This window comes from Fringilla coelebs, assembly GCF_963513975.1.
Source record: "Fringilla coelebs genome assembly, chromosome: 1".
NCBI classification, from domain to species: domain Eukaryota; kingdom Metazoa; phylum Chordata; class Aves; order Passeriformes; family Fringillidae; genus Fringilla; species Fringilla coelebs.
This window is the reverse complement of record NC_140028.1, coordinates 115,657,921-115,672,717: the sequence shown is the minus strand read 5'-3', so window position 1 is coordinate 115,672,717 and position 14,797 is coordinate 115,657,921. Positions and strand designations below refer to the sequence as shown.

The 14,797-nt window shown below is 37.0% G+C and overlaps 1 protein-coding gene across 1 annotated transcript in view; it reads right to left on the bottom strand.

The window, feature by feature from the left end:
• The window catches only part of ZNF385D (zinc finger protein 385D), a gene marked incomplete at its 5' end in the record, with an annotated part of 408,829 nt that overhangs the window by 320,900 nt on the left and 73,132 nt on the right, over nucleotides 1-14,797 (bottom strand). Inside the window, one exon of the mRNA XM_084222785.1 lies at nucleotides 5,321-5,599. Coding sequence (XP_084078911.1) covers nucleotides 5,321-5,599 — 279 coding nt within the window. The remainder of the gene's footprint in view (nucleotides 1-5,320; nucleotides 5,600-14,797) is intronic.

Sequence of the window (14,797 nt, the reverse complement as noted above, 5' to 3'; positions counted from 1 at the left end):
AAGAGTTTGTCCAAATTTACCATCCACTTATCATTTTTGTATACTCACAAAGCCAAGTAGATCCTATGATGCTTGTTAGAGGAAATATCAACACCATTCATGAGGCTGGTGTGAGAGGGCACTTAAGATTCTTTCATTCCCCTTGTGGTAAAACTTTGTGGTGAGCTATGGTGTCCTATAGTGTGATATTACCTTTCTGAATAAAATAAAGATTCTGCAAATACAAGTGGTGGTTTAAAAACATTGCTTGCAAAAGTGCTCTTGAAATCAGAAACTGTTAATAGTTCACTGACTGAAATAGGAATATGATGAAAATAGACAAGTGCTTTGAAATAAGGAGGAAGATTTACATTTGGAAGCAATGGAAGTGACAACACACTGCCCTTAGCCAGTCCTACTTGTCCAGAAATCTCCAGCTTTGACATTTGAGAGATATTACAAATACCCAGAAGGAACCTGCTGTGATGCTTTACAAGATATTGGCATGTATGACCCACAAACTAGATGCTTAAAATCAGAGGAAAATACATATTGGATTTACTGTTAACTGGCCATGAAGCTCTGAATCAGAATAGGACATTAAAAAAAAAAATGTTTGCTAGATATGTGACTTCCAGGGACGTCTCAAGCTGATCTGACAATTCATACTTGCCAGAAAATTAATGGAAAATCACCTATTCTGAAGGAAAAAATACTTTGTCTGAAGACTACCTCTTTTCTCCAATGTCCCATCCAATCCTATCTTCTGAAAGGAGGGCTAACACAATAAAAAGAGAAGATGACACCACTTCCCTGAAAGCCCTAACTTGGTGGCTTACCACCTAAAAGTAAGAATGTGTCAACCCCAAAGCTATCAGTTTTCCTGATCACAAAACATACAGCAGGGGTGTAAAATGCAAGAGCAGCATGGAGACAGAAAATAAACAGCAACACAAAAATGCAAGGACAGGAACTCTGCAAGCAGTTTGGATAAATCACCTGCATTTTCTACCTGCAGATAGGTAAAAAGTAAGGATTTAGATGCAAAAGTAAACTTGTAAAAGATTAAACATTTTCTTTGACCAACGTGCAAAAAATGTTTTGTGTAGATTTAAGGAACTGCCATCTCAAACATTGTTGTAGGAAACTACATTCAACTACTGAGTGAGGTTGAAAAATGAATAAAATGCACTTTTTAGTGCATATTTCATAATATTCATTACCATAACAATAAAATCATTATTCATTCTAAAGAAACATTAAGTATTGAATTGAAGGATTTGTTTTTTGAAATTAGCAAGGTGGAAAATTCTGATACTTTTTTGCTCCCTTTTTCCATGTACTCAATGTCCTTGTTGGCTCTACAGTAAAATTTTGCTTCAATGAAATTTTAGTGGAAAAAGAGTTGTAGTTGGATTTAGTTTAAAAGAAGTAAATAAAACATACTAAGTTGGATAGACTTTGGTCGGGGTTATGAGTTTAGAAAGCTAGATAAATAAACCACCACCAAATGCTTCACAGCCTTCTATGTTTCAAAAAAATAATGGTCCAGTAAACAGTTTTTAAAGAGTAAGGATTTCTATTAATTTTGTGACTTTGCTCACCTCCTTCATTATTTTCCCGCTGGTTCTCTAATGTATTGTAAAAAGTATTGCAGAGGAAAGCAGTTTTAGGTGTTGTCCTAACCATGCCTCATTCACTCATGATGATTCAGCAATTTACACAAAAGATGCACAGAAGAAATTCTGGTTTACATAAAATTTTAGAAACATCAGCTTTCTCACTGGTGCTGCTATATGTTTGCATCCACAGTTATTTTTCCATTCTGTCAGTGAGTTTTGTGAGTTTTGCTCCTGCTGGTTAGAATAAACAACTTCCCACAAGAGGTCACCTCTTCCCACAGTGTCCAGGCAGGTTTTATGAGAAGTGGTGCAATGTCAGCAGACCAGATAGGAACTGCATCTTGCCCTCCTTTTAATCCCGTAACATACTCAAAATCTCCACTGACTTTCTTGTCACCTTTCCACTGCATGCATGAGAACAGAAAAGACAAAAAATCACCAGTAAGAAGAATATTTTCTAGGGTGTAATGAGGAAAGTGTGAGAAGTCTTTTGAAGAGCCATTAAAGGCAATTATTAGGAGGAAGGTGCACAAAAAATTGTGTTGCTCCCAAGCACGTTTCAGTAACAGAAGTGCTGATGCCTCACTATATCCTGTTAAGTCATCACAAATCACTGTACCAAGTAATGACACAAGAAACATTGGGTGCATATCCCTTTTGTGGCTGTAGTGTGCTGTTCTGAGGTTGCTCTGCCCCAGGAAGGAACCACAGGGGTATGGCACAGTAAAGCTGCCAAAGAGACACATAAGCAACTAACAAAACTTTTCAGAGTTTATCTGGTTATTCAAGTACAGTCCAGATACCAACAGAGCAGCAAAGAAACTCTGCTTTTAACCCCATAATGCACATTATTTACTGATTATAGATTTGAAGATACTAACAGACTTTGTGCATAAGCAATTTACCCGATGAAATTAGGCAGAGATATTCAAGTAAAGTAAATATTCTGTTATTCAAGTCCAACAGACAAAAGCTACTTCACACAGCTGGAAGTTGATGACTGTAGCATGACAACTCTAATTACACAGTCAAATGCTAGTACAGCTGAACCCTACCTCTGTTCAGCAGTCCATTGCAAATTATTTTGGAAGAAGACGTGGGCTTTTGTTTCTCATGAATCAATCCTCCCCTCGTGATACAGAACACACAAACCTATCCTGCTTCGTGGGAATAATTCTCTTCATTTGGAGATGAAACAAAATGAGAAATGACAACTCCAATATTTTTCCCAGCCTTTCCATGTATGTTAGTTCCATGTGAGCATCCAGCAGTGCAAAGGCATATACAACAGATTAGAGTTTGTGAAACACTGTATTTAGAAATTAAGTTTCCTTGTGCATTGTACAGATACTTCATTCATATGTCAAGACATACTGAGAAACTATAATGACAAAACCTTAGAAGATAATGCATAAAGCAGAACATTTACATACTTTTAATTTACAGCAAAATGTGGTCTCTAGAATTATTATGTCACTAATGTGGACATCAAGCACAACAGCTGTCTTTTGTGACAATTGGACTTCCACACAAGAAACACCATTCTCTTAAATAAAATATCCTTCTGACATTCATTGAGAAAACAATGTGCATGTGTAACAGATCAATGATCTTCAAAAAGTGCCATTTGCATGTACATGATAAATTAAATTCTCAAGTCATCCTTTGTTTAGTCGTGGTCATATGTCACTTGGGCTTGCTGGGGTCTCATCAACAAAACAATCATTTGTCAGAAAAATACGACCCATATTTCAGAAATACAAGTTATGACAAAACCTATAATGGTAAAAGGACTCTCATGTTCTGATTTATACTTGTATCAGAAAACACTCAAAGAGTGTCTCTATTCAAAGTGCAGAGAGGATGGTTACTCAAATATTCAGTTCTAATTCAGTTCTAACTTCTACAAGAAATATTTTATACTGGTCTCTCTAATTTATAACACTCAGTTGAAGAGAACTGAACTTGGTGAGATGTGAAAAATGCCTTCCTTGTAATCTACCCTACATTATTTTCTCATTGGAGTGCTACTTTTGATGATATTCAAAGATCTGCCAGATTTGAAAATCCGTAAGTTTCGCATAAACTCAGAAAATAATTGCACTTTGAAACAAAGAGCTAGATAGTCAATCTGCTATTTTCTGACTATAAATTGATGCAGCTACACACAACATAGAATACACTTAAGGAGGAAGTAAGAAATATGCTGCTATACTGCTAGTTTGAGCCTCTCCAGAATATAAATGTTGAACCATGATTAAAGGTCTTTGATATTAATTACAGCATTGCTTAATTGCTAATTCTTTCATTATCATGGATTAAAATGGAAAAATGAACTGCAGAAAAAAATCTTTCTATCATTAGCAAAATTGCTGTGCTAATAATAACAATAACAATTCCTCCTTAACCAAAGATAGCAATAAATTAGTCTGTGTTTATTTGGTTTAATGGAGAATGCATTTGTGGATAACCACATTGCACCTTTAATCAATTAGGAAATCAATCTTTCTTTATGCATTTCCACAGCTCCTACTAATGGTAGTAGCATTTTTTCCTAAGCCTGAACTCCAAACATTGTCAAAGACAAATTTAATTGTATTGTTGAATATTATGGGGGTGTTATTTGCTTTATTGTTGTGTTTTACAGAAATGAGCAACACCTCATACACAGAAAAGCACTCTCATCCAACATTCTTAGGCAAAATATCAATGTTATTCCCCACTCCTAATGTGGGAACAAAGCAGAGACTATCAAAATAATAATATGAAGTCCGATCTAAAAATTGTAGCTTTGCATATCCTTCTGCAGGTGGGGCAGGAAGCAAGTCAAGGTATAAAATAGTAAGCAACATATGTAATATGGAGAAAGAAAGTCTAAAAGTCCCAAGTACAACATATTAAGACAATTATTTCTCTGACATGGTACACAGAAGCAGATACAAGAATGCAGTACAACCCTATACATGGCACAGCAAAGTTGAGTACTACCTGTTATTAAACTGAAAAAATTGCAACATGGTAATTTGGTTTTTTCTTCTCAGGGACCATCATTTGCCTCTATTATCTAATCTGCCTTAGTACAAAAAGCAACATGTGTTTTTCTTTGGGGATCACAATTCACTGTGATGATTTAAGAGTGGGTTTCCTACTATGAAATGCTTTCCTCAATGAAATTGATCAAAGTCAAAATAGGTTTTGTTCTATCTCTGTTTCAATTCAGCCATGATCTTGAAACAAACTTATGTTAGCTGTGGGTGGAACCCAGAATAAGCAAGCTAAAGTTAAAGGAGTTTGGGAATGTGTTTCTGTGTAATGTATTTGTTTCTGTTTATTTCACAACCACCTTACATTCGTTAAAAGCAAGCACGCCCCTAACAAGGATAACCTTTCTAGTAGACTGTGAAATGTGGACTATCACTGATTATGCTGAAAACCATCAAAATGTAAATGAAATGAGAAAGAATCTGAATCAACATCATTATGTAAACAAAATATAAACTGAAAACTCTTGTAATAACACAGATGGTATATGTTAAGCTATTTGCCAGATGCTAGGGATGACCTCCAGTACTCTGAAGTCACCAAATGCCTTTGCTTTAACTTCAAAGTATTTGTTGTCTGAATAAAACAAAGTTTATATTCATATATATCAAGATAGTGCATGTTGCTGCAATTCTCAGATCAAAACATGGCAAAGATGTATACATTATAATGCTTACCATTATCACTTTTGAGATTCCCATTGCTGAGCTGTTTCAACCTCTTCTGATGGGATTTGCCGTTGTAGTGGATTTGCGCCTGAGCAGCAGAGTTTAGCTGAATGTTACAGACATTACACAAAGTGAAATTGGTGTGTTTCTTTTCTCTCTCCTTCTTTTCTTCAGAGCCATCAGGTGCTAATTCTTTCTCACCTTCCCGGTCTGGGAGAGATGTGAAATCTGAGTTGTATGACTGGTTATCAACTGGTAAATCAGGGCTCCAGGGCTTCTTCATATTTTCTGAGAAGAAAAAAACACATGAGAGAAAATTGATGAGGACACAAAATAATATAGACAAGATTGCAACATTCTCACACCACTAAAAGGCAGAATTTTTTTTTTCATTTTCTATTTTAACATTATATTTCCAGTCATATATTTTGTTTCCATTAAACTTTTACAGTTCTTCTGCGTAACTTGACTAACTTCACAGCCAAGTGCCCAAAGTTGAGCTACCATCAGATGTGAATGCAGCACCTCCTGTGATAACTTATCTAACAAAGGGTAAAAACACTGCAGGAGATGAGAAAAAATGTGAGATAAAACAACCCTTCAGTCAATGGAAGAAAAGGGGGAGAAGGTGTAATTAACAGAAGAACCTCCCCCCACTAATATATTAGTTCCATAAGCTTAAATGCACAGACCTCACCCTTGAGTTTATTAGCTATTTAACAGCCCCAGTCATCCTCTCCCCACTTCCTGTGATTGCTTTCAAGCCCAAGTCTAATAACTTCATAACTTTCTCAGAGTAGTTCAAAGACAAATAAACATGTTATTTGTTTCTTATCTTAACCACCCAGGATTACAATTGAAGGATAGTTAGCTTAGATTCAGCTAATACCAGCCAGAAACAACTACAGAAATGAGAAGATAATCCCATCAGCAGAACTTCAAGTGAAACCAGTGTAACTGTGAGCTTCCATGATCAAAAGTGAGCAGAGATGGCACAGGTAAAGACATGCTCTGAGCACTGCAAATCCAATTTTATATTCAAGGAATGCAAAATGTTATACCAACTTAGCATTTTGATGAGACCTTTATATACCATATAAATCTTTAAAGTGCTTGTTCACCCAGACTTAGTGAATAAATGAAGGTCGAGACAAAGAATCTAATCTATACTTTGAGTGACAAAATTACTGCAGCCTTAAATACGATGATGCTATTTGGTCTCTAATTGACAAATCAATCAACCTAGAGACAAAAAAAGATTATTGCAGCTACACAAGAAAATGAGTCTTTAATGCCAAATCCAGAAGAGTTTCAGTGTCTAAAGCAAGCCTCCAGATTTGCCTCTGATTACAACAAAATGCTGCAAATCATTCTTCAGATAGCTTCAAATGCCTTAAATTTCATCAGCTTAACTTTTTTGACAGATCTCGCAAGGATTTGAAGACAATTATTGCCTTCAAATCAAATCACAAGAACAAATTTATCTAAAGAAGCAAATCTAAAATCTACCAATATTCAAATCAGTTTTCAGATCTGCTTGATATCTAATTAGCATTGTGTTCTATGCTAACTAAACCCCATTTAATTTAAGAAAGTACAGACTCAAGTCTGAGAGGACCTCTGCACTTGCTGGAGATTTAAACCTCACTCAACTAGATCTGTCAGTATTATTTCAGCTTCTGTGTAGTCAGCTCTTATCTAGGATTGTAGCTGTTGAAAGCAAGAGATGAGAAAGCAGGCTAAACAATTCATTCCAAAGCAAAAGACACTGTGAGACCGTAGAAGCTTAGAAGAAAACCTGATGTTTTTCAATAGCAGACCTATAACAAATTTCTCCTAACGGAAGGAGGATGTTTCTCCTGAGGAAGAAGCATAAATCTATCAACATCTCAGCCCTTCTGGAGTTTGTTCACTCCAAAGATTCATCTGTCTAAACTATTTTTAAATCAGTAAATTCAGTCTTTAATCAAAGCAGTATAATGATTAAAATGCTTTCACAATAGAACTAGTTTTACCAAATTTGTCTAGATGCCACTAACATTTCAGTAATCCCATTTTATACACATGTTGTACATGAAAAAGAAAAATAAATATATATATGTATATATATGTGTATATATATATTAAAAATCTATTGCATTGAAAGCATTCACCACTAGAGAGCAGTGTGAATTTAAAATTACAAGAACAATATATCTCTAGACCTATAGTGCTAGCCATATAGGCATAAGATTACTATAAAAAACCCCAGATTTTTCAACCAAGATGTACACCTTTGTAAGGAAATACAATCTAGTAAATTAAACATTGTGTGCTATGTGTAGGCATGACTCTTTCCTTTTGAAACATTTGAACACATAGGCTGGCAGCCTAACAGAATGTATTAGCATGTTATTACATCCTTCTAATATTCCAGTCAAAACAGTGTAATCCATTAAAGTCTGATTTTGGGCATATAGAATCTGTCTTGCATTACAATCTCATTCCAGAAAACAAAATTACAAAATGCACGCTCAATAACGGCACAATAAAATAATAACGGAAATTCCAGCTTGGAAATGAGTGATTTGTACATCTACCATGTGCTTTCCTTAGAAAAGCATGTGACATCCTTAGAGCTGCAATACCATTTTGTGTATGTCCATGTCACTCTCGAATCTGGAGGAAGGAGATAGTTTATAACTGGAGTTTAGGTAACAACTAGGAAAACAGAAGTTTCTGAAATATATAATACATGACAGCACAACACCATTTTCTTTACTGATACACAGTGATTTCTGAATATATAATGACACTGCTAAAGGACTAAAGGGACATATTACAAACCTTTACACCTGTAAAGCCAGCATTACATGGCAGTACTCAAAACAATCCATTTAAGAAAAAAATTAAAATGTGAAAATGTGAAGATTTTTTTTTAAAAAACAGAAACAGTTTCTGATTAAAACATTCAGTCATTCTTATTCAATATTTCTTAAGGAACAAGTAAATAAAGATAGCAAGTGACGAAGAAGAGGGAGATATATGAATATAATATGCTGACATACTTTTAAAATACAGTTTACCACTCCAAATAGTATTTTTAAATGAACAGGGAAAAAAATAAATTCCTTAAAATCTTGTAAAGATCCATCAGTGTTTAAACCAACACACATGCAGTCTAACTCATGAAAGCAACAGGCCTTCAGCTCATGCATGCATCATTATATACTGCCATTTTCTGGAGTAAAAACATTTAGGCAGCAATTTTGTTTGGCAAGGAAAAGAATGCTTATTTCATCCTATTGGAAAATTATATGGTTAAAAAAACTTAACTTTAAAAGCAATTTTTAATTTTTTATCGGTGTCTTATTGTGGATAAGCATTTAATGGGAGCCCTCCTTCACTGCCATTATATTACGGAGTTCATGTCAACTGTACTGGTCACATATCTTTTAAAGTCATCAGTTTTGCAGAGAACTATATTTTCCCCATAAAAGAAAGCCAGCTTCTCAATTTTAGGGGCACTAATGAAGCCTGCAGAGCACTAGAAATGAGTGAACTAGGCAACCAAGATCCCAAAATTTCATGCCAATTTAAATAGCACTCTGGATAAATGCTTACATTTATTTACCCTGGGGCTCTGAACTCAATTTTGGCTCAATGATGCTTACCAGTAAAATGAACTTTGCATGACATTATAGCTTTGTGAAGTAGAAAACTATCCCATATGGAAAACCAGCAGAACTACAATTTGTGGTGTTTGCTGCCTTGGATAACATAGCTACTTCCTGGGGATTTATCTTCTAAAATGTGCTTGAAAGTAGGAGATTAGAAATCACATCCCTCCCCAAAACAATCCTTACATTCTTAGCTGCAAGCCAAAGGCATTCTTTCTATTCGAGAAAATTGAAAGGAAATATATCTCATTTGTACTAGGACTAATTGTTCTCTTTCCAGACCATCTTATCAGTATAGAACTGCACCAATCACTGTGACTTTGGCTCTGTGTACATAATACTTAAACATGTTGGGCACATTGAAGAGGCCAACAGAGTACAGGAATCCCAGAGCCCACTGTGTACCTAAGTCTGTCGTACTTAATGCAGACCTCCTGCCATTGATGAATGACTTAGCTCAGCCTGGAGAAGAGAAGGCTTCAGAGTGACCTTAGAGAAACCTTCCAGTACCTGAAGGGGCTTACAAAACTGAGGAGGGACTTTTCACAAGGGCCTACAGGGATAGAACAAGGGGAAATGGCCTCAGGGTGAAGGAGGATGTGTTTAGATTAGGTATTAGGGGAAAAAAATGCCTCATTTTAAGTGTGGTGAGGCACTGGAACAGGTTACCCAGAGAAGTGGGCTCTCTACCCTTGAACAGGTTCAAGTCCAAGTTGGATGGAGCTTTGCATAATTTGGCCTAGGAAGGTTGCCTTCCTATGGCAGGATAGCTGGAACTAGGTGATCTTTAAGATCCCTTCCAACCCAAACCATCCTATGGTTCTATACATGTTAAAGCGTATCTACTTCCCAACAGGTTGCTACAATAAATACATTCCTGGAATAGCTGAAGGATAGAAAAGATGGGCAAGGCATTAAGGACAAAGTCTGCTAATTACAATACTCTGGGATTTCTAATATTTCTTTTCAAAACTGTGGAAGACATTCAAGTAGCAGTCATCAAAGATGCAGATGTTTGCATCTCAGTTACTCATTCCCAGACTCTATTCCTAGACACTTTAAATGTCACCAAGAAGCCCTATGCAGAGTCATCTCACTATGAAGCAGACTAAAGCACAAACTCAGGTGTTTTGTAGTCAGAAAAACACATTTCTCTTCATTTGCAGATGTCTATGCTGTAAATCTCAAATTAGATGGGGAGAATGTTGCTCTGCCTGTGATAATGTCTTTCCAAACATTAAAAGGACTGAATTTTCGCAGGTAATAATAATAATGCTCATTTTCTGAGATATCAACACATAACAACAAACATTGAGAGATACCATCTGCTTTCAATAAACTGCTGTTAATGCAATGTTTAAAAAAGAAAAGAAAAAAAAGGGGGAAAAAAAAAAGAGAGAGATTGATCACTTATCAATACCTTAATCTTGTCAGTTTTCACATATTTGGGGAATGCTACACCCTCATGTAATAACTGGAACCTTCTCATCTTTTCAAATTTCATAAATAGTTGTTCTATCTTTCCGGTGATAAGACATCACCAGTTCACATAAGTCACTGTAGCACAGTGACTTTTGCATCAAGCTTTTAAGAATCTTCTTCACTCTGTGAGAGAAACTATGTGCCAGGACCCTTCTGAAAACTGGTATCTCTGAGCTGAAGTTTTCTTATTTACATTATGCTCCTTGAAGCTCCCTGATGCATTGGGCACTTGTGATGCCTTTACCAAAAAGTCCATGAGTGCTAACTTGCCTTTGCAACCTTTAATTGAGCTCACTGAATAAAAGGCTAGCTCTAGTAATGTATTCCTGGGAGAAGCCTAAAATCATCATACTGCCGTCTATTTTAAACACGGACGGTGGGGGCAGGGTAGCCTGGGGGAAGGATGAGGAACACAAAAATAAAATATCCTTGGCTTCCTCCAGCCCCCCATTATCACTGGATGATCCCAACACTGCAGCTTTCCGGTTTTGGTGGCGGCTGCACCTGCTCCTGGTTTAGAGCCCAGAGCGACCGAGGTCATGAATGGCGCGTTCTGCACATCGCGGCTGCGGCAGAGCGAACGCGCAACAAAAGGGACTGAGCAGCAGAGCGGTGACGGGGAAAGCACTGCATCTCTGGAACACAGATCCCTCCCACATGACCTCATAACCTTCAGGATGCACTGCAGGACTCGTCTGCTTTCTCTGGATGGATGGACAGATGGATGAATGCCATTTCAGTGGAAGAGCTACTATGGAACGGGATTCTACCGGGTTCTGAAATGCTTTTTAGAAACCAATCGATTGCTCAGGGTCTCCTTCTTTCTGAGCCTTTCTGATTAAATTTAAATACCAAATAGCACATAATACAATAAAATTTGATGTGAAAATCTGGGAAATATATGCATTAAGTAATTTTACACTGTAGGAAGTCTTTTCTAGGATGAGTTTTAGTAGCAAGAATAATCACTTGTTTCTAGAAATTGAGGAAGATTTCATCAGGTCAAACACCCAAGAGCTAAATTAATAGTCAGTGATAAAACTGTGGATAAAACTCAGTGTCTCTTCTTGCCGTGTGCCTAATACAGCTCAGATCTAATCACATTTAAAGTCTGTATTTACCAAATTTTCTCTTTAAAAATTCCTCACAAAGTAGAATAAAAGAGGCGTCCTAGCAGGGGGGGCAAGAAAAGTCAGGGAGGGAAACATCTTATTTTCTTGTTTACTGTTTCTCTGCATCCTACCAGCTCCAACCAGTCTGATCACTGCTGCTAGCTGCTACACCACTTCAATCATCCATGGGAATAATAAGAAGCTCATAATCATCATCATCTCAGGTGTTTTTGTGAAGTCTAAGAGGAAAATAATCTCTAAAGCAAAAACTGCATCAAGCAAATGAAATAAAGTCACGTTTTCCACACATGTTTATTGCTGAGGGGGAATGAGGTGAAATGAGATTGACATTATTTGGGGTTGGAGTGCTTTATAATTTTATGTCTCTGTCCTAGGACTCCTCCCAAGAAATGCTTCTGTGCAAACTGAACCCTATAAGAATAGATACTTATCCATTTGAAACAGGCTCATTGTATATTTGTATACCTTAAGCAATAGCACAGAAAATAAAAGCCTGGGCTTTTGTTTTGCTCTGCCGGGAGAGCACTCAAATCTTTCAGGAAAGGCTGCATTTCAATACTGCAGCAAATGAACAAACCCCAGCCTAGCTCCCATCACAGCCACGTGCACCAAGAGATCCTAAAGGAACTTACAGATGGACTAAGCAGAAAAAGTTCATCGTTTCTTGGTTCAGCAGTTCTCTCGTGCCAGAAGCAACTAACAGACATCTCATAGTCTGAAAATATACTGCAGTCAGTTTTTTAATTGAGTTCTATAAAAAGAGCTAAGCACTAATCAACACCATATGTTATTCAATTAGCTAGTAATACATATATATTTCTCAAGCCTGCGCTAACATAATGGAGCACTTTGGGTGGTTTGGAACTATTTAAAGGCCAAGTAATTAATTTGCAAACATCAGCTTCTAAAATCTGAGAAGCACTACAGTGATGACTTACAAGCCATGAAAACTCCCTCATTTGCTTTCTATTCAATCTGTTTTCAGAAACAGTCCTTGTGAAAACAAAGATTTCTGCATAAAAGAGGGCCAGAAAAAGACACAGGTTCAGTTATGTGTGTCCTCCCATGCAGGTTAAGTGAGCAGCTCGTGTTTCGTCACTTCCCTCTCCACCAGCAGTATATCTTGGTACAGACCTTGCACCTGAGGCAGTAATTAGCATGACAAATGGTAGAGTGAGCAAAGCTGTGCAGGCTCTGCCTACCAAGATAATTTGTTGCTGTCAAGCAACCTGAAGTGCATTATTTTAGTCCATATTCTTGATTTTAGTCCATATTCTTGATATACGAAATTGTGCTCACAGCCTCGAAACTCAAAACTCCTGTCAATGGTAGTCAGAGTTGTCCGAGCTCAAGCAAAAAGGACAGAAACATCCAACTGCAATTCTGGCTGCCTCTGCTGGACAAAACCTTGGGTTTAGCAATATTTCTGAGAAGGTAGGCAGTCAGAAAAGGCTTTAAAGGGAAGGGAAAAAATAGAATAGGGAATTATAATAATAGAACCTTTTAGGTTGATACAGATCTTTAAGATCTTCAAGTCCAGCTGTTAGCCCAGCACTGCCAAGTCCACCACTAAACCATGTTCCCAAGAGCCACATCCACACGTCTGTTAAATATCCCCAGGACTGGCAACTCTACCAGTTTCCTAGGCAGGGTGTATAACTGCCTGATCACCCGTTTGTTGAAGAAATTTTTCCAAATATCCAGTCTAAACCTCTGCCAACGCAACTTGAGCACATCTATCGCTTATTTCCAGTGAGAAGAGACCGACCCCCACCTGGCCACACCCTCCTGTCAGGTATCTGCAGAGAATGAGAGGGTCCTGAGCCTCCTTTTCTCTATACTAAAAAACTCCCAGCTCCCTCAGCCGCTCCTCATGAGATTTGTGCTCCAGACCCTTTACCAGCTTCACTGCCGTTCTCTGGAGACACCCCAAGCAGCCCAATGTCCCTCTTGCAGTGAGGGCCCCAAAACTGAACACAGGATTTGAGGTGTGCCCTCACCAGTGCCCAGTTCAGGGGGACAATCCCTATCCTGGTCCTGCTGACCCCACTGCTGCTGATACAAGAATATTACTTTTGATTTCAAAGATAAAAATCACTTTTTACAGACTCTCTGGACCAACTCCCATATGTGAAATCAGCCTACAACCTGTCATTCCTATAAGTGCCATTTTCCACCTCAAATATCTTTAGTTTTCCCAGTACCTAAATATCCAATCAAAACTTTATCTCAGCAGAAAGCAAGAGCATGAACAGCTGTTTGGGCATAACGAGCAGCTCGTTTTTGCAGACGAGAAAGTTCCATTTTTAACACTCCAATACAATCACTACCACTGTATCCAAGTAGGCAATTTTAAAAATTAAGTTTGAGTTAGTGTTTGTGACAAGTTTGCTGATAGGTTATATCTTTGGATACACAGGCACCTTTTTTTCCCCTTTTGTGATTAAGTATTTCAGAAATAAGTATTTTGGCAATATGCTGATGAAAACACATCCACAAAATGAAACAGGAAGAGAATTAAAGAGGCAAGCCACATGAATAAGCTCTGTGGGAATTCTGTTTAAAAAAATAAACCACCACTTTCCACAAAGAAACCCAAACATTGCAAAATAAAGAATAATAATTTTTAGAAAGACAGTTCAACCCCTAAAATCTTTGTTATACACAAAAAAATGCAGCCATTAGACATGAAATGAAATAAACTGGGAATAAATGTAGTAACAATGAGGGAGAGGAAATTAAAGGCTACAAACAAGAGATAACTAAAAATAAGATTTTTTTTTTGTTTTCAGTTCAAAAGAAATGCCATAAATATGTGGGGTTTTCCTTCTTTTTTTTTTTTTAATCTAAGAAATTTTAGAAATTATTCTTTGGTGTATTTGAAAGACAATTTCCAAATATTTTCAAAGTTCTATGGTTTGAATTTTCAAACCTTCTAAGGTCCTAGCAAATAGCAATGTTTACCACGTATAAAAATATCCAAAAGACAATCTCCCTCTCCATTTTGTTATAATTTTCTTTTAGGGAATTGCTGTGTGGATATTTTTAAACAAAAGACCTTGAAAACGCAAAAACCATAGGAGACCAAAACAGAGCAATTTTAGTGCTTCAATCAGTGCTCCCTTTAGAAAATATTTCTAAATCAAACACAAAGTTCTACTTCTGCTTTTCTCTATATGCATTGCTAAAATACTCTGTTAAAAAACTTGAGG